The 25,449-nt window shown below is 51.0% G+C and overlaps 2 protein-coding genes across 5 annotated transcripts in view; both read left to right on the top strand.

Moving 5' to 3' along the window:
• The first annotated feature begins 10 nt into the window (after positions 1-10).
• FHL3 (four and a half LIM domains 3) lies at positions 11-12,908 on the top strand. 3 transcript variants are annotated; one of them, XM_029229985.1, is made up of 6 exons: positions 11-182; positions 10,228-10,401; positions 10,490-10,664; positions 11,526-11,695; positions 11,817-12,003; positions 12,134-12,908. In XM_029229985.1, exons 2-6 carry the CDS (start codon positions 10,246-10,248, stop codon positions 12,286-12,288), a joined length of 843 nt encoding a protein of 280 aa, XP_029085818.1. In that variant the 5' UTR covers positions 11-182; positions 10,228-10,245; the 3' UTR covers positions 12,289-12,908. The 3 variants fall into 3 exon arrangements, with proteins under 3 accessions (XP_029085818.1, XP_029085817.1, XP_029085815.1); XM_029229984.1 differs by lacking the exon at positions 11-182 and adding an exon at positions 5,387-5,593; XM_029229982.1 differs by lacking the exon at positions 11-182 and adding an exon at positions 5,425-5,493.
• A 2,682-nt stretch (positions 12,909-15,590) lies between these two features.
• The window catches only part of SF3A3 (splicing factor 3a subunit 3), a 29,431-nt gene continuing 19,572 nt past the window's right edge, over positions 15,591-25,449 (top strand). Inside the window, exons 1-9 of one of the 2 annotated variants that reach the window (XM_029230558.1) lie at positions 15,591-15,865; positions 16,147-16,194; positions 17,497-17,549; positions 17,656-17,761; positions 21,344-21,416; positions 21,805-21,896; positions 22,938-23,020; positions 23,931-24,069; positions 25,352-25,420. In XM_029230558.1, coding sequence (XP_029086391.1) covers positions 15,770-15,865; positions 16,147-16,194; positions 17,497-17,549; positions 17,656-17,761; positions 21,344-21,416; positions 21,805-21,896; positions 22,938-23,020; positions 23,931-24,069; positions 25,352-25,420 — 759 coding nt within the window. In that variant the 5' untranslated portion in view covers positions 15,591-15,769. The remainder of the gene's footprint in view (positions 15,866-16,146; positions 16,195-17,496; positions 17,550-17,655; positions 17,762-21,343; positions 21,417-21,804; positions 21,897-22,937; positions 23,021-23,930; positions 24,070-25,351; positions 25,421-25,449) is intronic. The other variant, XR_003794624.1, reaches the window with a different exon arrangement.

Here is a 25,449-nt window from a genome sequence, read left to right on the forward strand (position 1 = left end):
CCAGAGGTTTAGAACCGCCCCCTTCCTTTCTGCAGCCTATCCAGCGCCCGTTTTTCCGGAAATACGTCATCTAGCAAAAGGCGTCCGCCCCAGGCTGCTTCTGGGAAGTGTAGTTCTCTAGGTCTAGCCTCGTGACTCTATAACAGCCAGTTCTTATTCGCCAGAGCCTGTCCACGTGTACGGTGAGTTCGCCTTCGTGATCCGCTCCGTTGGCACCTGGGAGCATCGTGGCTGGCACTGTCCTTGGGGTGAGCTGGGCCTGGAGTGTGCGCATGTGCAGTCGACTACAGCTCTGCTCCGTTTGCCGTGTTTATGCGGTGTATTTGTATACACTGCTAGGTATAAGATAGGTAACTACTTTAGAACTGACTGTATAGCACAGGAAACTCTACTCAATGCTCTGTGGTGACCTAAATGGGAAGGAAATTCAAAAAAGAAGGGATATATGTATATGTATAGCTAATTCACCTTGCTGTATAGCAGAAACTAACACAAAATTGTAAAGCAACTGTACTCCAAGTAAAAATAATAATAATTAAAAAATATAATTGCTTTACAATGGTGTGTTAGTTTCTGCTTTATAACAAAGTGAATCAGTTACACATATACATATGTTCCCATCTCTTCCCTCTTCCGTCTCCCTCCCTCCCACCCTCCCTATCCCACCCCTCCAGGCGGTCACAAAGCACCGAGCCGATATCCCTGTGCCATGCAAAAGCTAGGGGCCCTGTGAATTTTCTGGTGTACCGGAAAGAGCACTCTATAGAGAGACAAGCATCCTTAAAACCATGTCTGGCTCTGCCATGTACTGGCTGTGTGACTTTTGACAGGTCGCTTTGATACCGACCAGTGTTCCTGGCCTTCCCCAACCAATAGAAATTGACTAGAGGCCAGGTAAGAAATTCAGGCAAGGCTTTATTGGGGCCCCTGCAGGTGCAGGAGGGAGCAAAAACAGGTTACAGGCTCCATTGCTTGCTCCCGGAAATGTGGGCGTGGCAAGCTTGTTCCTTATATGGGGTGAGGGTTGGGGTGTGTCCAGGGGTCAGGCCAGAGGGGTGGCTTAGGTGTGTTCTGCCCACACCTTTGTGGTGTTGAGTGCAGGGGGCATGCGCAGTACCCTGCTTTTGCTTCCAACACCCGTTTTTTTTGCTCCTGACTCTTCAGAAGTGGCAGTTGGGGTTTTTTTGGTCTTTTTGTATCTTTTGGTCCAGAATTTGCCCCCATCGCACATGCACGCAGTTACTTGGCTTTAATGAGCATCATTTCTCTCATCCATAAAACAAGGATAATAACAGCACGCACTGCTCTCCTCATAGGGCCGTCAAGGGGCTCATAGTTGAACAGAGGAGTTATATCATGGCATTAGCTGTAAAGTTCTAAGTCCCTCACACCCTCAAGATGTGGCTGACAAAATGAGTGTCAGAGGCAGTACAATGTAATGATTAGGACCATAAACCATGGAGGTGTGTTTGATCCTAACTGTTACCAGCCAAGACAAAGTTAGCTTCACAGAACCTTAGTCTCCCATGTGTAAAATGGAGGTAATAATACTATACCTACAGGATTGTTGTGAGGATTAAATGAAATAATATGTTTAAAGTCCTTAATACTGTGTTCACACATCTGCAAGTTCACTATCAATTAGAGCTATTATTGTTATTATTAGTATTACTAAACCTACCTGTAAGGATTGAGAAAGGGTTGAGCACAGCAGAACATTCCAGAGGCATTTGGCTTCTTTTCCACCACGTGAAGCTAAACTTCAGCAAGTTCTGTAACTGCACCCATTTCTCATGACAGTGCTCATCTCTCCAGCTGAGGACCTCTGGAGAAATCCTCTCCTCAGTCCCTAGAGGTGTGAATCCAGGAGGCCAGTGGGCGTGTAAAAGCCGAAAGTAGCTGAGATCTGCTACGTGAAAAGTTTTTTCCTGCCCCTGAGTCTGAGCCTTGCCCAACTAAGGCCACATGCATTAGCAAAATTCCATCTTATTTGTTACTTAACCATTGAAAGACAAGGCCCTTCATGATCTGGCCCATGCCCACATTTCCAGCCTCATCTCAATTAAGAAGCCCAGCCATCAGACTAGGTGGCAGCCTTAGTAGCTCCTGTCACTTCCCCTGAAGAAGGCATTGAGTGGCAGGGATACCCAGGAGAAAGCAGCTCTGCACATTGGAAGTGGGGGGTGGGCCTTCAAGTCGGCCCCAGATTTGAATTGCACATCCACCACCTATCAGCTTGTGATTTAGGGCCACCTTGTCAAACTCTCTGAGCCCTGTGTACTACCCTGTAGAATGGTGATAGTAATAATAACCACCTCACGTGGCTTTTGTAAGAACTGAAGGAAGTAATGACTGCCACTTAGCGCGGTGCCCTGCGTGTAGTTGGCATTTAAGCATAGGTTAGTTCTCCCTCTACTCTTCCTCCCCCACGCTCTGTAGCAGTCACTCATTTTACCCTCTGCACCCACAGACCCATTGCCAGGCTTGGGGTCACTAGGCAAGTGTTTCTGGGCAATCTGAAAGCAGGTGTCTGCTCAGCTAGGAGGCCTGCACGGGCTGTAGGCAGCCCAATGGGTAAGAGTGAGCAATACGCCAGAGAAGGAAGGGAGTTTTCTCACTGTGGGGAGGAGAGCTTGTGGTTACAAGCATCAGAGCGTGATTCAGCACCCAGAGGAAACCATGAGAGTCTTGCCACTCGTCAGTCACCCAGGGCCTCCTTTTGTAAACCATTCCAAGGTGAGGGAACAGCTTGGGAGACCCTGAACAAGATAAGGAAGGTGGGGGGGGGGCCTCCAGGGTGAGGGAAGGGACAACCAGATCCCACTCACCCAAGGCCAGTCAGCCAGCACTCAGGCTCTGCTTCCAGCCCCGGTCAGACACACCTGTTCCCTGAGAGGGGGGGAGGACTGATGGGAAACAGGAACAGGGAGTCCATGAGGCTGATCCCTAGACCTGCCTGGGGCACGTCCACGTGGGTCAACGGAAATTAGAGCACGCAGGGAAATGCGAGCCTACTGGGGAGTTGGAAATTGGGAGGGGAAAGAATACAGCCCCTGCCCTACACCAGTCTCCCTCTCTCAGGCTGGGCCAAGTCAAAAGTCTCCTAACTTTTCTGGGCCTCCAGACTCCAAGTCCAAGAAGCAGAATCTTAACACTTGACCAGGAAAGAGAGTGTTGGAGTGGAGGGAGTGTCCCACATGTTGAATACCTACTGTGTACTTTCATCCAATCCTCGCAAGAATGCTGTGACACAGGGAGTCCCCCACTCTGAACAGATGACAGACTGAGGCTTCAAGAGGTTAAATGACTACAGAGGCGATAGAGCCTAATGATTAAGCTCTTTTTTTGGCATAAGGAGCTTTGACATTTGACTGTCTGGATTTGAATCCAGGCTTTTCTATTGTTAGCTGTGTCACCCTTGGCAGGTTACCTACTCTCTCTGTGCCTCCATGTTCTCATCCTTAAATCAAGGATAAAAATACATATCTCACAAAGTTGTTGGAAATCAAGTGCATTAATATACGTAAAGTGCTTAGGCAGGGACTGGTGCAAAGTAAGAACTCAGGAAATATTGGCTCTTATTCAGGCAGCTCATCGGAGATTCAAGCCGTGAGTAAAACCAGAGACCCCAAATCACTTTGCTGCACAGCAGAATTAACACAACATTGTAAATCAACTGTACTTCAGTTAAAAAAAAAAGAGACCCCACCCACCCACCCAACCCTACCTTTGATCCAGCACCTTCCTTACTCACTCATAACTCCTCCCTTTCTGAAGGATGCTCACCTTTGCCCTCCCCTCACCGCAGAGCAAACCCCTTCTTGCCATCTCCTCCAGCCAGGCAGTCTTCCCTGCACTCCCCTGGGCTAGGAGTCTCCTACGCCTGCAAGGCAAATTCCAGAGCAAGGCCCACCCGTGGGCTGGCTGCGCCCTCCCTGGGCTCCAGATAGCATGTGCCTGTGGTCCAATCTGGGGTGTGGAGTCCAAATGGAAGCAGTGTCCATCATTCATTCATTCATCAGATATTTATTACGTGCCAGACATTGGAGTAGGTACTGAGAATGCAGTGGTGAACCAGAAGTACGCAGTCCCTGCCCTCATGGCACTTACCGTTTAGGCATCAGGAACAACAATAATAAGGAATTCGTTAATTTTGAAAGGAAACCTGACCTCAAGTGTGACTTGGGACCCAGAAAGGTAGGCGTGTGATTCAGAAGTGGGAGAGGAGGGTACTCAGCAGCCCCAACCTGGGAGGGAATGAGTCTCTGCTCTGAGAGCTTGGCTGGACCCAGCCTGTGGGATGGGAGAGCCTCTGTGGGCACCTGAATCTCTACTCTAGACTCTGAGGAGGTTATTTCCAGGGTTGGTTTGCTGTCTCTTGTTTTGCTAACAGCACAGCAGAGCCTCCTCCTCCCTCCCCCCTTCCAGATCGAGGCTATTTATTCCTAGTGACAAGCCTGAGGATCCCAGGGGCGGTGGCCTCAAGGACCTGGAGGGGCCTTGTGTCCCTGGCAGACGCCAGTCCTCCCGCCCGGGGCAGGGCACAGGGAGGAAGCCAGAAGGTTGGAAACTGTAGAGGTCGGGGAGGACTTCCCTCCACCGTCCCTGCAGTGCCCCATCCTTGCACACTCCTCACACCCTTTCCTGAGAAGCTCAAAAATCATGGGGCCAAGGATTAGGGTCTCCCCTAGGCCTCAAAGGTCAAAACTGTTCCTGGGCACTGTGGAGACCAAGGGAGGATTTCTCTGTCCCACGATGCAGCTGGAGGTGAGGAGGTGGTTACTTCTGTTTTCACCACTCAGGGTTGTGGAATGAAGCCCTTTGAAGGTCAAGGCCCTATAGAAGGGGTCCTTAGACTTCACTCCTTGTTTTCAGAGCACACCTTCGTTCCCACTGACAGGGCCGCAACAGCAGGGTCAAAACCACCCCCTCCAACAGGCTGGAATAAGTCCTCTTTTACAAATTAGGGCTGAGTGTGATCCCTGGGGGTAAACTGCGAGGGGGAGGGGACACGAAAAGGGCATGAGGACCCTCTGGGTCCCCAAATGGACCTTGGTCGGCTGCCTCCTGTATCCCTTGCCTGAGACCGAATACAGCTAGCCGCTGGGGACTGGGGTGGGGGGAGGTAAGGAGAGTGGGGAAAGAGAAGGAGGACAGCAAAAGCTGCAGGGAGGGGACAGGGGCGGGGTCCTGGCCGCCCACGAAGGTTGGTAGAGCCAGGTTAGGCCCGGCGGGCCCAGGGGGCTGGGGCAGGCTCCAGCCTAAAAAGGAGGTGGGGGCGGGGTCTGGCCCCCAGCCTCCAGGACGAGGGCCGGGGGCGGGATCCGCACCCCGCGGGCAGGGGAGGCCGGGGGCGGGGTCCGGGCGGGGCGGGCCCCCGCGCTCACTTCCTCGGGGAGGGCTTGGGGCCGCGCTCCCGCTCGCCCACACAGTCCGTGCGCCGCCGGCATTCTCGCCGGCAGCTAGCTCGGTCCTGCTCGGCCCGGCCCGCAGGTAGGAGGCGCCGAGGGACGCGGCCCCGGCTGCCCGCCACCCCCCACCCCACCCCCGCCCCGCGCGAGCGCCGCGCCCCGCTCTCGCCGCCTGCCTCGAGGTGAGCTCCCCGCCGAGCCCGGCTCCCCATCCCGGCTCCCGGCCCCCGCCCTCTGGCGGGAAAGGAGAAGCGGCCAGCCGGGGGTTAAGGGCAGCCGCGGCCCCCGCCCCCTGTCCCCGCCTGGGTCCGGTCGCGGGCGCAGGGAACATGCTAGGAGCCGGTGGCGCGCGGGCGCCGAGCCCCGGGGGGCGCCCCCGGAACTGGACCGCTCCGGGCGCTGCAACGCCAGTTAGGTGGGGCAGGGGGCCAAGTTTGAAATGGAAAAGCGAGAGTCGAGAGAGACCTTTAGGGTTCGAGAAACCGGCTTCCAGAACGCCCGGTGGAGCAAGAGACCGAGACAAGACAGGAGCGGCGAGCTTAGACAAGGAGGCTGCGGAGATACCCGAAACAGAGACAGAGACTTGGGCGTAGAGTCACCGGGAGGCAAACCCGAGGCATAGGGTCCGACCCAGGTTTTGTGGAGCGGAGCATTTTAGGAAGAAGCATGCAGTGACCCCAGACGTGCTGTCAGCCCTCTCCAGGGCCTTGGAGGGTTCTGGGCAAATGAGGGGCCCCGAAGCTTAAGCTTCATTAACCTTGTGGTAAACCAGCCTCTGAGAGGCCTAGAAAGACATCCAGAGACTGGAGACAGACACACTCAGGCATACAGAGATGCTAAGAGATAGAGAAGGGCGGTGGGTAGGGACCAAGACATTCCACCCTTTAGAGACCCTTGAGATGCCAAGACTTGGGCATACAGTGGTAGAAATCCACAGAGGCTGCCGTGGGGAGATAGCCAGTCAGAGACACAGAGACACGGAAACATACAGACAGCTGCTGAAGTTTATAGACACAGACGTGCTGAGTGGAGCAGAGCTAGACGCCAAGAGACAGATGTCATGGAGGGGCAGTGACAGTTTTCAAGACCCTGCGGGACTCAGGCCTGAAAGATTGGGAAGGGAGGATGTGGGGAAACAGAAACACTGAGCCAACTGAGCCCCCGTGAGGCAGAGGACCTGAGACATGAGACAGTAAGACTCGAAGGAGCCCTATGCACTCTCCGAGACAGCCCCAGCTTATTTTTAAACTCAAATCTTGGACGCGCTGCTTCAGCCCTGGGGGACCCGGGGTGAATGAACTGTTCCTCTTCTGTCCCCAGAGCAGCTGCTGGATCCTGCTTCCCACCCCCTTCTCCCAAACCGCTCTGACTCCCAGGCCCCATGGCGGGGGCGGGGAAGAGAGTGGAGAGTTTGGGGTGGATGCCTAGTAGCAGGGGTGAGGGTGGGGGGAGTTTGATTTCTCCCCTCAAGTCCCCTGTCAACTCCTGGAAGCTGGGGGAGGGGTCTGTTCTGATCCTGAGTCACAGCTGTGGGACCTGGCCAGGGTCCTCCTGGACAGTGGGGGGTGGAGGGGGGCGAAGGGGTTGAGCGGTTGGCATGGGTACTTGGAAAGACTTCTGGGTGTCTTCCAGTCACAGGGCTGGCAGCTGGGGAGAAGAGCCAGGCTCTTGTACTAGTGATATCATCCAGCATCTCCTGTCCCGCTGCTCTTAAACGCTGACCACCCCGTCCACCACCATTTCTAGGGAAACAGGAAAGGGCTCCAGGCTGGGAGGCAAGGGACCTGAGCTCTCTGATACCTGAGTGACTTTGGGCATGCCCCTGCCCTGTCCCTGGCCTCTGTGCTCAGCTGTAAAATGAGGATGATACCCTATCCCGCCTGCCCTTTGTGCAATCTGATAGATGGTGGGTGGGTGGGAAAGCGCTTTGTGAGAGGCAAAGCAGCATGCAGGTGTGTACACCTGTGTACCTGTGTTGGGGGTTTCAGAGTTATGCTCACTGGAGTCAGACTGGCCCCACTGGTCTCAGTGAGCCCCACGGCCTGGGCCTCTTCAGCTCCCCCAGCAGAACTAGGGAGTTCCCTTTTTGTTCTCTCCCTGGGCCCCCGCTGAGAATGTCAAGGTCAAGTCCCAGGCCAGCCCCCTGACCCAGGCCCGGCTGAGAAACTGTTGACTGACCCCCGTATGAGTGAGGGGCTAATAATAAAACACTAAGAGCTACCATTTACTGACTACTTAGTATCTCCCAGGTGCTTTCCAAGTATCATCACATTTAAGCCTGGCAACAACCCTAGGAGGTAGGAGGTAGTATTAGATGGGGAAGCAGGCTCAGGGAGCTTAAGTGACTTGCCCAAGATCACCCAGGTTTATATTTCACAGCTCAAGCCTCTACACAGCACATGCCACGGCCATTATCCAGCCATTTTGAGCTGCAGGAGGTTCACGGGGAGGGGTCAGATGTGTGTGTGGGTCAGGTGTAGGCGGGTGTGTGTGTTGGGGGCAGCGGCTGAGAGCCATCTGGCAGACTGAGCGCTCTCCCCACGACCCCCCTACCAGCCGTGAAGGAATACAGGACTGGCTCCCTTTAGTCCCTCAGTCCTGCCAGGGAAAGGGGGAGGGGGGAGGGGCAGACAAAGGGCAGAGACAGGTGGGCCTTGATAGTGCCCTTCACTCTGTCCTCACCAGAGCCCAGCTGGACAGACTAGGGGATTCTGGGAAAGAAACAGAAGCCACGCCCATACCCTATTTGGGGTGCCCCTGTCTCAGAGTGGTGACTGCCTCCCAGTAGGCAGGCCTAGGGCTAGTCTGGACCTGGGAAGATGACAGAGCTGTTGGGGGCCAAGCCAGGAAGGAAGGAAGGGCCCAGGTCACTCGTGGATGGATGCATGGCCACACTCCACCTGTGTGGCCCCCGCTGCCCAGTGGCTCACAGCCCAGGCAACCCTCAGATGTTGGGCCAGAGGAAACCCAGGCCTGAATGGCGAGGAGCGGACTGAGGTGGAGGGATACCCTCCACCCTCCAGCATAGCCCCCAGCCCAGAAGTCCCGGCTCTGAAGACCCCGGCTCCTGGCGGCCTCATGCCCTGGCCTGGGGTATGAACTGAGTGTCTTCCCATCGTACAGAAGGGCAGCTGTGGGTTCATGAGCCACCCCTTCAGAAGAGCCAGGCCCCCTAGGCTTGGGGCGTCTGCTGGCGCCTGGAGTCTGAACTCCAAACCAGAGCCACGCTTGTTGGCTAGAATTTCCTGCGGGCGGGTGGCTGAGAAAAGGAGGGCTTCGCCTTCAGCTTGAGCCAGGCCAGGCTCTGGGGACTGCCAGTTACTGAGGTCTAATGTGCAGGAGTGTGTTGGTGGGTTCCTTTGTACTCCTGGGGCCCATCTGCAGCTGTGAGAACATCCCCTTCCTAGGGTCCAAGTGGTTCCTCTCCACCCACCCCGGGATCCCAGTCCTCAGAGAGCAGGCTTCATGATGGAGGAGACTGGGAGTGGGGAGCTCTGAATTTGGGGCTAGAGACTGGAATCGGGCAGCAGAAGGGACTGGGAACCCCACTTCCTCACCCTCCCTACTCCCCAAGCTCCTGCTGCAGAGGCAGCTGTGTGGATGACCTCATCCCACAAACATGCTTTGTTCCTGAGAAAATGGAAAGTGTCTGAGGTTTGGTGGGGGGCTGGGTGTCTGCAGCAACAGCACTCAGGGCTCCCCCTTTCCTGACTGCCCACCGTAGGGAGGCCTGATTGGAGAGGAAATGTCTTCAGTGGCTCCCACTCTCTCACCCTTCACTCCCCGGCCCCAAACCCTTCAAAAAGCTGGGGAGAGGCTGTCTCTCCCAGAGGCAGGGAGAGGGAAATAATGACCCAGGGGATGGAAAGATTCTGGGGCTTTGCCAGTCGCTGCAAGGAGTGATGACCGGCAGGAGACAGCAGGAGGCACACTGCATAACCTCCAGTTCCCCTCTCCGTCCCCAAGCATCTCATTTCCCTTTTTTCCTCCCCTGTTGGCTGGCAAAACCTGACATCTGGCCATCTGTGCTGCCACAGCTGCTGCAGGTGTTGCAGGCCAAGGCTGCGCAGGCTGGTGTGACCAGAGACCCAGCGGGAGGTGGAGGGGGTGAGGGCAGAGGGACCAGTTGGGGAAGCTTGGCTGTGTCCAGCTTGCAGGATTTCCTTCCTGCTTAAACCTAGGCTGAGCCTCTGAAGTCCTTGTTGCTGGATTCTCCTGGGAGGGGAGGCCCAATGTGATTTCTCCCATCAGCCTCCTCCACCTCCACCATTCACTGGCCCAGCATCCTTCTTACATTCCGCTGTTTCCTGGCTGGGGTTTGGGGGGTGGGGTACAAACAGCCCCATTCTCATCCCTAAGCTCCCCACTCCAGAGCTCTGGGTATACCCCTAGGGTCCCTTCCTGGGAGTCAGGAGAGGGTGAGAGTGCTGTTCGTATGGGACAGGGTGGGGTGGCTCCATGTCCTTGCTCTTACCCCCTTGGGGACAGTAGGGACAGTGGAGGCTAAACTCAGGCTAAATGCAGGGGCAGGAAATGAGTCATTGACCCAGGAAAAGCCCCCTCCCCCCAGTTCTGCCAGGGCCAAGATAAGAAAAGAACTTCTGCTTCCTGGTTTTTTCCTGACCCCCTCTCATCCCCAACGTTAAATACAGAAATAAACATGCAGGACTCTTTGTGTTCCCAGAAACACCCATTCCCCATCACCACCTGCTCTGACCTGGCATTTCCTATGCCTAGTTCTTGCTCTCTTTTAAATGCAGTGGGCTGAGCCACAGCCCCTCTGGGTGACCCCTGCCCCCCCTTGTGTCCCTAACAGGGCTCACTCACAACCACCATGAGCGAGGCCTTTGACTGTGCGAAATGCAGCGAGTCCCTGTACGGGCGCAAATACATCCAGACAGACAACGGACCCTACTGTGTGCCCTGCTATGACAACACCTTCGCCAACACGTGCGCCGAGTGCCAGCAGCTTATCGGGCACGACTCGAGGGTAAGGACTGGACCACACAGGGCAGGGAGTGGGTGGAGGCTGGCAGGAAGGGGCGAAGGTGCCAGTGCCCCTGCTGTGCTCCACACAGGAGCTGTTCTACGAAGACCGCCACTTCCACGAGGGTTGCTTCCGCTGCTGCCGCTGCCAGCGCTCCCTGGCCGACGAGCCCTTCACCTGCCAGGACAGCGAGCTGCTCTGTAACGACTGCTACTGCAGTGCCTTCTCCTCACAGTGCTCCGCCTGCGGGGAGACCGTCATGCCCGGTACGTTCCCAGGGGCTCCCAGGGGCTCGTTGTGCGTGGGACTGGCATGCCTGGCATCTGTGTAGGGTTCTTGTAAGGGACTGGCATGCCTGTCTGATACAACATGGAGGCTTGGTAAAGACCAGCACACGCAGCACGTTCCTGGAAATTTACTGTGTGCAGTATCTGTCGTGCTTATCTGCTCTTGGGAGCTTAGCACGCACGGGGACTGACAACGCATGATACACACCTGGGGGCTTAGCATGTTTGGCACCCGTAGGAGCTACGAGTGTGCTGAGACTGTCAGTGTTCGTTGCATTGGGGCTTGGTGTGTGCAAAGACATATAAGTAAAGGGCTTAACACGTATGGCAACCTGCATGGTTAATAGAATGTGAGGATTTAGAACACGTGGAGATTGGCATGACTAGGATATGCCGGGGCTTATTATGTTCTGAATCTATCACGTCCGGGGCAGAACTCTGTGGGCAGGGACTTGCTTGCCTCGTATATGGGGTCTTTGTGTGTGCGCTCACACTATCACATCTGGTGTATAAGCGCTTAGCATATACTGAGTCATCGTGCCTGTGACCTGGAGGCCTGGCGTATGCTGAGATCGTCATATTCTGGTACATGTGGGGACTTCACCTATGCCAAACCCTCAGGTCTGGTTTATGGGGGCCTAGCACGTGCTTAGCCAGCATATCCAGTGTTGGGGGGAGGTGGTTAGCATGTGCAGTAGATGCGGTGGGGATCCTGCTGCAAATGCATGGACACCACCCTGTAGGCTGTGGGAGCAGCGGGGACCCTCCTCGGGGGGTGGCAGAGGGTGGCACTCAGGAGCTCGGGACTCAGCCTCTGAGTGGGACCCGTGTTCCCCACAGGATCCCGGAAGCTGGAGTACGGAGGCCAGACGTGGCATGAGCACTGCTTCCTGTGCAGCAGCTGTGAGCAGCCGCTGGGCTCCCGTTCCTTTGTGCCCGACAAGGGTGCTCACTACTGCGTGCCCTGCTATGAGAACAAGTTTGCTCCTCGCTGCGCCCGCTGCAGCAAGGTGGGGGCTGGGCCGGCGGGGCGGGGGTGCCGAGCTCCACTGCACACAGGGGTGGGGTGAGCAAGGCTCTGTCGTGGGGTAGGAATCCCCACTCCCCCTGCTGACAGACGCCGCCCCACAGACACTGACACAGGGTGGCGTGACATACCGTGACCAGCCCTGGCATCGGGAATGCCTGGTCTGCACCGGCTGCCAGACGCCCCTGGCAGGGCAGCAGTTCACCTCCCGAGATGACGATCCCTACTGTGTGGCCTGTTTTGGAGAACTCTTTGCACCCAAGTGCAGCAGCTGCAAGCGCCCCATCACAGGTGGGACAAAGGGTCAAAGGACAGAGTGGGCAGAGTGTAGGCAAGGGAATGGGACCTGGTACTGGGTGAGGCCGAGGGACAGGACCGCCCACCCTCCAGATCGCAGAGCTAACCTCCAGCCTCCCTCCAGGACTCGGTGAAGGCAAGTATGTGTCCTTTGAAGACCGCCACTGGCACCACAGCTGCTTCTCCTGCGCCCGATGCTCCACCTCCCTGGTGGGCCAGGGCTTCGTGCCGGACGGAGACCAAGTGCTGTGCCAGGGCTGCAGCCAGGCGGGGCCCTGAGCCAGGGCTCCTGGGCCCAGGCCCTCCCAAACCAGGGCTCCAGGACTAAGGCTCCTTTTCCAAACCACCTCTGGGACCCAGCCCCTCCCCAAATTGGGGCTACCTCTGGGCTCCAGGATTCAGCCTCCCCACTCCAACATCCCCAATCTGGTACTTCTTGACCCAGGGCCCCCAAACTTGGGCTCTTATGGAGCCTCCATCATTCAAATCCCCTCCCCAAGCCTGAACGCCAGAACTCAGTCCTCTCCCCTATGGTCCAGCTTCCCAGATGAAGCCCTCTCCCTAATTCAGAGCTCTGGGACCCCAGCCCCCTTCAATCTAGACTTCTCCCCTGAAGACTTTAGGTCTCCTATGGGTGCCTGAGAAGTCCTCAGAAGTGGACTGTACTCAGGCTTGACACTCCCCACCCCCATCCCACCGCTATTCCCAGGGATGGGGCTGCCTGGGCAGCACATCAGGGGTTCACTGGTTAGGGGGTCCTAGGGTACAGGGTTTTGCCCAGCCCTTGCTGTCGAGTGTTTTCTCGTTTCATTTCATTTCAGCTCCATTCTGCCCAGAGATGGGCAGAGGGGTGGGTTTGGCTCACCCTCCTTTCAGATTCTGCAATAAAGCAGTATGAGGAAGCGAAGGCCTCTGTGTGTTTGTCTGGGGGTGGAGGGGCAGGGAGGATTCCTCCGCACACCACGGGACTCGGAGGCTCTTCCCGACCTCGACCTCCTCCATGCAGGGCAGAGGAGGAAGCTGCCAGGCGGGGTGGGAAATCTCTCCCGAGAAAGGGCATCCCCGCGGCCGCTACTGTCCCTCTCAGGCTTAGCTGGCTTCCCCCCTGCTGGCAAAGGGCTTTTTCCTCCGAGTGGGGAAGGGAGGGGTTTGGGGGAGGTTCCGGACAGGAGCAGGGCGGGCCGACGGCGTTGGGTTCTCCGTCGGGTACAAATCGCCCCCCTCCCTTACCATCCCTCCCCAAACCCCGCCGAGCACCGGGTGCGGATCCCCAATCTGGGCCCAGACCCTCAGCCCCCTTCCCCCTCTTCCCGAGGATTAGCGGAGGCGGCCCGGGATCCGCTTGCGGCCGCACGTTTTTTGCCAAAAAAGGCAAGGATGCAGCTGCACGCGCCACGGGAACATCTGGATCCGATTCCCGGCATGAATGGGTCATGGCCCCGCCTCCCCGTGATTCAAGGGCGGGGGCGGGAATGAGCGAGGGGGGCTATCCCCCAAAATGGGGAGATGGGGCGGAGCGCTGCTCCCCTCTCTCGGCGTCCGACGCCCCTGCCCCTGCTCTCTCGGCGGCCTGCGGTCTGGGCTCCGCGGTCCAGACCGTCGGAGCCCGACTCGTGCGCACTGGCTGCGGCGCAGGCTGAGGCGCGCACGTACCGCCAGCGGCCTTCCCGTGTGGGGGCCCGCGCGCGGGGCGGGCGGACTCTCGGCGCCCTGTGGGGGAGGGGCCCTCCGGTCCGGCAGAACCGCGTGATTATATGTATCTCAAAAGAAATCCTCCCAGAAATCCTATGGGGCGGGCGTTTTTCCATTTCACGGAGGTGGAGACTCCATTCGTTAGTTCCCCAAAGTCACATAGGTAGATCCACACTGCCTCCCCGGCCCAATTCGAATCCTAAACTTTCTGAAGCCGTGGTTGACATTTTCTACAAACCTTTACGAATGCCCACCATGTGTGCTTATAATTAATGATTGTATGTCGACATTTTTTGTCTCTTTCTTCCACCAGCCTCTGAGGATTGGGCTCACGCCTGCCTTGCTCACCCCTCCACTCTCAGCTTCAGGCACTTACTACATGTTCAATAAATACCTGCTGAGGAAGAGTAGTCCAAGCATAGAAAACAGCTAGTGCAAAGGCCTGGAGGCCTGAAAAAACATATGGTGTGCTTTGGGGAAGCAGCAAGTAATTTCATTCGGAGGAAGTGCCAAGAGACTAAAACGTCAGGCAGCGGCCAGGTCATGAAACGCCGAATGCCAAGTCAAACAGACCTCACCCTGCGGGTAAAGCAGCCAGTGGAAATGTTTAGGCAAGGGTGTGAGATGATCACTCCGCTGCAGCGTGAATAATGGATTGGAGGGGTAAGATGAGCAGACTGACTAGGAGGCTAGTGCAGTGGTTCAGGTGAGATAATGAGACAGGTGGCAGCAGGAATGGAAAAGACAGGACTTGGTGACTGGTTTGAAAGAATGGGGAAGGAGAAGGTTTTCGGGGAAGGAAGGCATCAGGTGAATGGTGCTTAGGTGGTCCACCCACCAAAGAGGAAAGGTGGGTATTTATTTTTATATACACTGCTGTGCCTCTAGCTTTTTTCACTCTGTGTGGCCATATTTCCATCTGAGTTCATACAGATTTTTAAAACAGTTTTGCAGAGGTATGAGTTACATACCATAAAATTCACCCAATTTGAGTGTACGGTTCAATTAATTTCAGCAAATTTAATAGATTTGTGCCACTATAACCACAATCCAATTTTAGAACATATCTATCACCTCCAAAAGATTTCTTGCGTCTTTTGCAGTTACTTCCGGTCTCACCTTCAGCAGCAGGCAACCGCTCATCTACTTTCTGTCTCTATAGATTTGCCATCCCGACATACACTAATGTCGTTCTTTGTGTCTGGCTTCTTTCACTTAGCATGATGTTTTCATGGTTCATGCATACTGTAACATTCCTTTATTGCTGAATAACATTCCATCGTATGGATACACCACATTTGGTTTGTACATTTACCAGTTAATGGCTTTTGGGGGTTACGCCCTGTTTTTCTTGATAATGAATAATGGTGCTATGAACGTCTGAACAAACGGACATACGTTTTCATTTCTCCACCTAGAAGTGGACATATAGACTTGCTTCATTTTTTTTTATAGCTGTATAGCATTTTACTGCTTGAATGTACCATATTTTATTTAACCAGTCCCCTGCTGATAGACAATTAGGTTGTTTCTATGTATCAAAAAAGAAAAAGAGAGAGGGAAGGAGGGAAGGAGGGAAGAAGAAAAGAAACCCGCTATCATCCCCATTTTACTGACAAGGACACCGATGTCTCGAGAAGGATAAAACGTTGTCACAGGTCACACTGAGAGCCGGAGACACAAGTTCCGGTTCCCCAGCTCTCATCCATGCTCTTCAACTACTCAGTCCAGGTCGCTACCCGCCCGGCCACGCGGCCGAGGAAGCCAGGTCAGATTCCTTACTGCCAGGCTGGTGGATTTCTGTATGCCCCCTAGAGGCACCTGTAAATCGTTCGTCATCGCGCCACACACCCCCGGCCAGCAGGGGCACTGCAGCCGTCTCCATAGCACTGACTGGGTCTCCTGCGGTGCTCACTTTTCCTCGAGTCCCCGAAGAACTTCCGGCAGCTGCGGAACTTAGGTGACGCCGGACGCGCCGCTTAGGGACGCGGGCGCGCAAGGCGGCAGGAGTTGTTTCCGGCAGTGTCGGTGTCCTAGCTTGCTTTGAGGCGGCGGCGGAGGAAGGAAGATGGAGACAATTCTGGAGCAGCAGCGGCGCTATCACGAGGAGAAGGAACGGCTCATGGACGTCATGGCTAAAGAGATGCTCACTAAGAAGTCCACGGTGAGTGGGGCCTGGGCAGGGGCTACCCCTGAGGCTGGGCCCCATGCCCGGGTTCAACCTCTGAGAGTTTTCTTCGGTCCTCAGACCTGCCCCGCGCCCGCCGCTTCCCGGGGCTCCCTACCCGAGCTCTGGCCTAGGTAACCTTCCCCCGGGCCCAGCGCCCAGAGGCCTCTCTGCTTGGGCCACTAAGACCTGAGCGGATAAGCTCCGCCCTTGGGCGGCCTTTCCAACTCCAGAACTCCGACTAACGGTGTTTTGTGTCACCGTTTGCCTTTCTTCAGCTCCGGGACCAGATCAATTCTGACCACCGCACACGGGCCATGCAAGATGTGAGTGCCCCGCTGTCCACTTCTCTTTGGGTCGCGATGGGCTGGAAGAAGGGGGCGGGGGGGTCACCTGGAGCCCTGGACAAAGGTAACCGGGTTGGCCAGTCGAGGGTTTGTATGCCTGCCAAAGGGTGCTTAAACACCCTTGCTCGCTTCTGTGAATGGGGAACTCTTATTCATTCTTAATTACTTGGAAAGATGCCCCTTAGAGCATTCTGTATCCCATGGATGTGCAATGAGTAGTTACCAGGAGTCAACCATTCGGGCTTAGAAGGTACTCTCCCTTCTCCCCGAAAGAGAATGCTGTGTATTACTGTTTTCCTCCCAGAACACTGTGTTGAAGCATTTGAAGTACTTTTTGCCTACCACACTGCATTTTCCTAGTAATAGTTCAATTTCTTACTTTTAGAAAAGTAATTAAAGTCAAAATACTGATACGTTTTTATGTTAAAGCTAAGTGGTAGGTAAATGGAGGTTCGTTATACCATGCTCTCTACTCTTGCATGTTTGAAATCTGTTTAGAAAAGAATAAAAGACCTAATCACAGAGTTTCTAATTTGGGGGAGATAATTAATATTACAAGCCCCTAATCCCTTATCTAAATTCCCAAATCTGAAATACTCTGAAAACAAAAGGTTTTTTATTTGTTTGTTCTGGTAATTGTTTAGTGGCAAAAATCTGACTTGATCTGAACAGATGGGAGGCTTTTTATGGTCTTTATCACATTTAATAAGTAATGCGTAAGTTTCACTGCAGAACTATTAACATGTGTTCCAGATTCCACTAGGGATATTGCATGCAGTACCATCCTGAACTTAAAAATTCCAAATTCTGAAACAAATCTGGTCCCAAAAGTTTTGGAGAAGGGACTACGTACTCATACCATCCTGAGTTCGAATCCAAAAGAAACTGTGTGATGTCTTATTTAGTCTGTGTACTTCTCAGTGAAGCCTTTGGAAGTAGTGAAAATCACCCTGGACCGCCCTTTTATCTTTGAGTGTCTTCGGTGGGAACTGCTGTTTACCAAAGGGTGACAGTGGCTCTCTTTTATGACACTTCTAGGGAAAGTTAAATATAGGAATTTTCTGCCACCCCTCAAATCACATCACTTAATCTTCAAAATGACCTGTTTTAAAAAGTAACTAGGAACCAGTGCTGTCTGTTAAAGGTACCAGAAAGAACAGGAACTTTTAACACCATATCTCTTGCGGTTTCCCTGGGCTTTGACAAGAGAGCCTTTGTTGGTTGCTTGGGTCCAAGTTGTACAGATTGCTTCATCCTGATGGGTTTGTGTTTGCTTTTCAGAGGTATATGGAAGTCAGTGGGAACCTGAGGGATTTGTATGATGATAAGGATGGGTAAGTGACAGTCGCAGCCAATCCAGGAATTACTGCTTTTGAGGAGCCATGGTTAAAGGACTAAGTTTGTGTTCCGTGTTCTCTGTTTTTTTTTCTGAAATTGCAGGTTACGAAAGGAGGAGCTCAATGCCATTTCAGGACCCAATGAATTTGCTGAATTCTATAATAGACTCAAACAAATAAAGGAATTCCACCGGAAGCACCCAAATGAGGTATGACCTCAGAAAGTATTTTCAGAAAGTATTTTCTCCAAACCTGTCCAAAGAGCATACAAAGGAAAGGTGTAAGGAAAGTGGAGATTGCCACTCAGGTGTCCCTTCAAAAAAGAACTCGCCAGTTAGCTGCAAGCAGCGAAGTTAGGTGACATCCTGCAACTCCAGTGCTTTCAGGATCTCCCTCAGCTTTAAGCTAAGGCCATTCTCTTCCTGGGCAGCCCCCAACCAGTGACTGAGCACAGTGTGGGTACCATGGCCTGGTTAGTTCTGCCCATTGTGAGACTCTTCTAGTGAGTAATCTTTGCTCCAGAGTTCCTCATTAGGTTGGTCAAGATTTTGTCCTATGTTCATCATGGTCTGGGCTCTCCCTGCCCAATCCTCCTCTCTCCTTTTTATCTTTAATGGATAATACCCACCCAATAAACCACTTGCGCTCCTGACTCTGTCTTAAAATCTGCTACCTAGAGGATCCAACTAACACAAAAAGGCTTTACTCGCTTCCAGTGATCATTACACCTTCATGATTCAGTCCAGAGGCCTACTCTTTCATGAAAATTCCTTCCTAGTCTACTTTACTTCCCCAATTAATCTTTCCTATCTTTATGATTCTGTCATATTTTATGACAATGAACGTCTGCCCCACTATATTGTAAAATGATAAGGAGCAGGGATTCCATCTCAGTTATTGAAGAATCCATTAAGCATCTTACACAGCTGACCAAAGGAATTCTGGGGGAAGGGGGAGCGAGGCATTGCTGTAGGAGAAGTGGAGAGAGATAGGTCAGTGATTACTCTGAGCTTTTATGACTGTGTAACTAAAAAGTTGTTCCCTTGATAGAAATAAGGAAGAAAGAGGTAACCCACTTGCAGTGGAAATGAATTTTTATGTATGTAGATATTCAGGTGATATTATATGTAGGTAGAAGTGTCCCATGAGCAGTTGAAATTAGGTGACTGGGGCTTGAGAATTACCACATGTACTTGATGGTTGAAGCCATGGATCATAGAGTTCTGGGAGGGAGAGACAGTGTGAAGGGAGACTGTCAGCTTCTGTGTGCCTTGGGGCACACTCTTAATAAGGTACTTAACTGAAAAGGAGCCTGGGAAGCCATCCATCACAGGTCAAATGGCAGCTCCAGGTAATATCTTACTGAAGCTCAGCCAATGAGTTTCACAAAGGAAGTTACTGGGATCAGCTGTTGTTTTTGTTTGTTTATTTGTTTATTTGTTTTTTTACTGCATAGGTCTTTTAAATTTATTTTTATTTATTTATTTTCGGCTGTGTTGGGTCTTCTCTGCTGTGTGTGGGGTCTCTCTAGCTCTGGCGAGTGGGGGCTACTCCTCCTTGCGGTGTGCCGGCCTCTCATTGGGGTGGCCTCTCTTGCTGCAGAGCATGGGTTCTAGGTGCGCGGGCCCCAGTAGTTGTGGCACGTGGGCTCTAGACAGTAGTTGTGGCACACGGGCTTAGCTGCTCCGCGGCACGTGGGATCTTCCCAGACCAGGGCTCGAACCCGTGTCCCCTGCATTGGCAGGCGGATTCTTAACCATTGCACCACCAGGGAAGCCCCTCAGCTGTTGTTGATTGGTAACTGCCAGGGTTGCTACTCTGTTGAAGAAGTGGGAGTGGAAATCTGGTCACAGAGGCACAAATAGATAATGAGGTTACAGTAGTGTGGAGTGTTTAGTATGCATTTGAAAGACTGGCAGAAAAAAGGAGAGGAGAAGCAGGAGGATCACAAGGAAAATAGGGAAGGCATACATACTTCAAGGAGCAGATGGAAAAATGAAGAGACTGAAAATACCAGACAGGAGAGGCTATTTATTGAAGTTAAGTGGAGGTACATGAATGGACTCACACACCTACCTATGTCTCCTCATCCCCTTTGGAAGGTAGAGTATTAAGTCTTTTGGTAACCGAGAGAGAAGGCACAAGTCCCATTCTGGTGTGTTAACCTTATCCCAGCCCAGATAGAAAGGTGATGAGGAATAAATGGTTAAATAAATGATTGGAAGAATGCCTAAGATATACTAAGGGAAAAAAAAATAAGTCTAATTATGTAAGAAACAAAATAATAATCTTGCACTTGCCTGTATGTACTTGCACAAATATATATATTTAAATACCTAGAGCAGTGGTTTCCAAATTTTGCTGTGCATTTGAATCTGGAAGTGTTTAAAAAGTACTGATACCTCCCCACCACTTCTGATTAAATTTGGTATCAAGTGCGTTAGGATTTTTTAGCACTCTCCCAGGTGATTCTAATGTGCAGCAGAGTTTGGGAATGGCTGACATTTAAAAGTCTGTTGGGTTTCCCTGGTGCCGCAGTGGTTAAGAACCACTTGCCAATGCAGGGGACACGGGTTCGAGCCCTGGTCCGGGGAGATCCCACATGCCGCGGAGCAGCTAAGCTCCTGCGCCACAACTACTGAGCGTGCGCTCTAGAGCCCGTGAGCCACAACTGCTGAAGCCTGTGAGCCACAACTACTGAAGCCCGTGCGCCTAGAGCCTGTGCTCTGCAACAAGAGAAGCCACCGCAATGAGAAGCCCGCGCACCGCAACACAGTAGCCCCCACTCTCAGCAGCTAGAGAAAACCCACATGCAGCAGCGAAGACCAAATGCAGCCAAAAATTAAATAAATGAATAAATTTATAAAAAATTTTAAAAATGAAAAAGGTCTGTTGACAGTGGTTAGCTATTCCCAGGAGAATTATTAAAGGGGAACCTTGCTTTTTTTTTTTAATATTTATTAATTTGGTTGCACCAGGTGTCTTAGTTGTGTCATGTGGGCTCCTTAGTTGCGACACACAGACTCCTTAGTTGAGGCATGCGAACTCTTAGTTGCGGCACACATGTGGGATCTAGTTCCCTGACCAGGGATTGGACCCAGGCCCCCTGCATTGGGAGCACGGAGTCTTATCCACTATGCCACCAGGGAAGTCCAAGGGAACCTTGATTTTTTTTAATATACATATAAATTTACTTGTTTTATTTTTATTTTTGGCTGCGTTGGGTCTTCATTGCTGCACGTGGGCTTTACTCTGGTTGCGGCGAGCGGGGGCTACTCTTTGTGGTGTGCAGTCTTCTCATTGTGGTGGCTTCTCTTGTTGGGAGCTTGGGCTCTAGGCGTGCAGGCTTCAGTTAGTTGTGGCGTATGGGCTCAGTAGTTGTGGCACACGGGCTCTAGAGCGCAGACTCAGTAGTTGTGGCGCACAGGCTTAGTTGTTCCGCAGCATGTGGGATCTTCCTGGACCAGGGCTCGAACCCATGTCTCTTGCATTGGCAGGTGGTTTCCTAACCACTGTGCCACCAGGGAATCCCTGAGCCTTGATTTTTTTTCATTTTGTCTTTTTGTGTTATTTGAGTTTTTGTAAGCATGTGTTATTTCAGCAATTTTTAGTTAAACAATGCAAAAAGGAAAAGGAAAAAGCAAGGTAATTAGAAAACAGAAGAAAGCTCCTAATGAAAAATCAAGGCCAAATATAGTGTTAGAAATCCAACTTTCCATATAGTCCATTCTGTGATATTGCAACTTCTGTGTTGAAAAAGCCACCTGAGCTTTTCCTCTTTTTCCCATCAGATCTGTGTGCCAATGTCAGTGGAATTTGAGGAGCTCCTGAAGGCTCGAGAGAATCCAAGTGAAGAGGCACAAAGTAAGTAGCGTTTAATGTTTCTATCCAGCACTAGCAGAAGTACAGGTTAATGACCAGAGTTCAGATTTGAGTTCAGATTTGCCCTCAGAGCCCTGGAAAATGGCCCCAGAGAAATTTATAGCCAGGTTCCCTTACTGATTTCCTCTTTGCTAGACTAGAGAAAAGTCTGGACTAGATTGTCATCCTGAATCGGCCTTGGACAAAATAGTCATTTTGTGCTAGCCCAGCTTAAATTCACTCGCCTGGAAAAGCGAGGTCTGTTCACTTTGTGACTAGAGGGAGGATATTTGGGTGAAGGGCTGCATTATGAAACAATGCAGTCCACTTGAAAAGCCAAGTCCAAGAAAGTGGTCTTTAGTATCTGAATCTTGACATCTGATTCCTTCAGATTTGGTGGAGTTCACAGATGAAGAGGGATATGGTCGTTACCTTGATCTCCATGACTGTTACCTCAAATACATTAACCTGAAGGCCTCTGAGGTAAGACCCAGGAGAGGGGAGAGTGGCTCTGATTCTAGGGGTGAGTCAGGACACTGGGCTGGGGCTACTAGACCTGAAACAATTAGAGTGTCTTCCTTGTGTTCGGAACCGTTATGTTAGTATTAAAGAGGTGATGTGCTTTCTTGGAATGAAACACTTTTCAAAGTGAAAGTCAGGTTTCTACAGTCAATACAATAAGCATATTTTACTTATCAATAAATTTTGTTTTATTAATGCAACAAGCTTATTTTGCTTTTGTAAAAATAAAAAAAATTTTTAAACTCACAAGTACACATCAAGCTTCTGTGTTAGGCACACAGAGTAGTAGGTACATGAAAGATACAAAAACATAATCTCTGCCAGGAGGGCTATTTAATAGCTTTAAAAAGGTATTAGAAAATAACTTACCATAAGAGCTGAGGTTTAATGTGACAGTCTCAGGGTCACAAGGAAATACATGATGAAATTTCTCTTGGGGTTGTGAGGACATGTCTCAAAAGTTGTGACTAAACTTTAAGCTCCATGAGTACAGTCCTGCATCTGTCTTGTTCTCATCTGTATCCATGTACTTGGTCCAAAGATATTCAGTAAGTGATTGAATGAGTGAACAGATGGCACCTTCTGGGACCTTATTTTAGGATGTAGTGGGTGTCAGTCTTTAAACAGGTGCCCTGTATATATTGGGTAGGCCAAAAAGTTCATTTGGTTTTAAGTAAATATAAAGGACATTTTTCATTTTCACGAAGAACTTTGTTGAAAAACATATTCACTAACTGAATGAACTTTTTGGCCAACCCAATGCTAATGTTCAACAGATGTTTCCTTTAGCTTATGGTTTATTGACTTGATCTTTATTTCACAGAGTTAATTGTGTATCATATTCTGCTCAGTCCAGTGGAATTAACACTCAGTGCAGGAATTAAATATGGGGGGGGAAGACTAAAGTGAGCTGGGCCTTGTTAATCTCATTTATTGGAGATTATATTGCAACTTGGTGCAAACACCTAACTGAATCTCTTGTCATTTCTTTTCTCTTTCCAGAAGCTGGATTATATCACTTACCTGTCAATCTTCGACCAGTTGTTTGACATTCCTAAAGAAAGGAAGAATGCAGAGTATAAGAGGTAGCCATTACTAGTTTCTAGGCCTCTACTGGATTTAACTAGAAGATTGTTTAATGAGAAGGTTTGAGGGCAGTTTTGAATTTTGTTGCATGAAAGGCATATATGAATGACTTCCAGGTTTATTGGAGGATAGGAATTTTGAATGACATGGTTTCAAAACCATAATACTCTGGCTCTGGAAGAATGTGTGTCTATGGGCACATCCGCGATCTTAGACCCATACTGTTCTTAATGTTGTCTCATTGTAGAAGGAAGTCTCCCATCCAGGTGGCTCTGTGTCTTTGGAGTTGAATGGGAAAAAATTAGACTTTCTCAGATTGTGATTGAAGTTAAGTGCCTGGGTCTGATGTATAGATTTAAGTTTTGTTTGTGTTGTTATTCCCCTGGTTAGTAATCTGTACTCTACCTTCCTCTCTTTTTCTCATTTTCTTTTTACCTAAAATCTTTTAATGTGAGTTAAGACTTTAGTATTTGGAATTGTATCATGAGGATGAAAGAAGATAGGAAAGGTCAGAATCAAGATGACATATTAGGAGAGGGATTTCCCAGGTGGTGCAGTGGCTAAGACTCCGTGCTCCCAAAGCAGGGGGCCCGGGTTCGATCCCTGATCCGGGAACTAGATCCCACATGCATGCCGCAACTAAGGAGCCTGCCAGCTGCAACTAAGGAGCTGGCGAGCCACAACTAAGGAGACTGCCTGCCGCAACTAAGACCTGACGCAACCAAATAAATAAATGTTTAAAAAAAAAAAAGACATATTAGGAGAAAGCCAATTGTAAGCTCATTTTTTAAAGTAGTATTTTTACTTGAAAAAACTAGTTTCACTGGAATTATAAGTATCTTTTACAGGGCATAACAGTATATCAAAAATAGAAACCTTGCTGTCTCTGTGTTATTTACTCCTCTGTAGATATCTGGAGATGCTGCTTGAGTACCTTCAGGATTACACAGATAGAGTGAAACCTCTCCAAGATCAGAATGAACTTTTTGGGAAAATTCAGAATGAGTTTGAGAAGAAGTGGGAGAATGGTACTTTTCCTGGATGGCCGGTGAGCTCCAGTGGGGGTGTGGGTGGAGGACATGCCAGGGATGTAAACTAATTATTTTACTGTAATCTTGAGCCTCTGCTTTAGGGCATGAGGTGCTGATCCCTTGAGATCAGTTATGGCCATGAGATGTTGTCTGCCAAGTATGCTGGGTTTTCTCTGTGTACTTTGAAAGAGATTTGTCAGGGCCCACTTGCCATTGGCTGGGCCCAGGAGTTTCACCAACCATGTCATTACTGCTCTGTGGTTCCTACTGACCAAAAACTGATATAATTATATGCTAGAAATCTTTATGTTTTCATTCCTGGGGACAGACTTGAGTTTTCCTGAAATCTCTGGGAGAGTTTTTCAATCTGGTTTTTTTTTTTGCTCTGCTCTTGTAGGCATTTGGTTGTCATTCATACATGTGTATAAGGGGCCAACCAGCACCTGATAACGAACACCTCATCTTACTGCACTTTGCTTTCTTGCACTTCTCAGATGGTGCATTTTTTTACAGATGGAGGGTTTGCAGCAACCCTGTGTCAAGCAAATCTATTAGTGCCATTTTTCATTTTGTTATGGTGGTCTGTGATCCATGATTTTTGTTACTACCAAGACTCACTGAAGCCTCAGGTTGCGGTTAGCATTTTTTAGCAATAAAGTTTTTTTTTTTTTAAAGAAATTTATTTGTTTTATTTATTTTATTTTTGGCTGCACTGGGTCTTCATTGCTGCTCGCAGGCTTTCTTTAGTTGCAGCAAGCAGTGGCTACTCTTTGTTGTGGTGCACGGGCTTCTTATTGCAGTGGCCTCTCTTGTTGTGGAGCACGGGCTCCAGGCACGCGGGCTTCCACAGTTGTGGCATGTGGGCTCAGCACTGTGGCTCACAGGCTCCAGAGCACAGGCTCAGCAGCTGTGGTGCACGAACTAGCTGCTACGTGGCATGTGGGATCTTCCCGGACCAGGGCTCGAACCCACGTCCCCTGCATTGGCAGGTGGGCTGTCAACCACTGCGCCACCAGGGAAGCCCCGACAGTAAAGTATTTTTTAACTAAGGCATGCATGTTGTTTTTTTAGACATAATGCTGTTGTGTACTTAATAGACTACAGTATAGTATAAACATAGCTTTTATATGCACTGGGAAGCCAAAAAAGTCATGTGACTTGCTTTATTGTGATACTCGTTTTACTGTGATGGTCTAGAACTAAACCTGCAATGTCTCTGAGGTGTGCCTGTACTTTAGATGACTCCCTTGCCTTCATTCTAAACCTGGGTATTAATAAACATCATATTGTTCTTTCCAGAAAGAGACAAGCAGTGCCCTGACCCATGCCGGAGCCCATCTTGACCTCTCTGCATTCTCCTCCTGGGAGGTATGTTTTCTTTATCCACTGTGCTGGTC

Source organism: Monodon monoceros, unplaced genomic scaffold (genome assembly GCF_005190385.1).
Source record: "Monodon monoceros isolate NGI ecotype Baffin Bay Population unplaced genomic scaffold, NGI_Narwhal_1 Super_Scaffold_18, whole genome shotgun sequence".
Lineage (NCBI taxonomy): Eukaryota > Metazoa > Chordata > Mammalia > Artiodactyla > Monodontidae > Monodon > Monodon monoceros.

Bases quoted from the DNA above. Each gene is read 5' to 3' on its own strand.
- FHL3 (XM_029229985.1), top strand. From the start codon at position 10,246: ATGAGCGAGGCCTTTGACTGTGCGAAATGCAGCGAGTCCCTGTACGGG. The intron at 10,402-10,489 runs GTAAGGACTGGA...TGCTCCACACAG, and splicing joins TTATCGGGCACGACTCGAGG to GAGCTGTTCTACGAAGACCG. The intron at 11,696-11,816 runs GTGGGGGCTGGG...GCCGCCCCACAG, and splicing joins GCTGCGCCCGCTGCAGCAAG to ACACTGACACAGGGTGGCGT.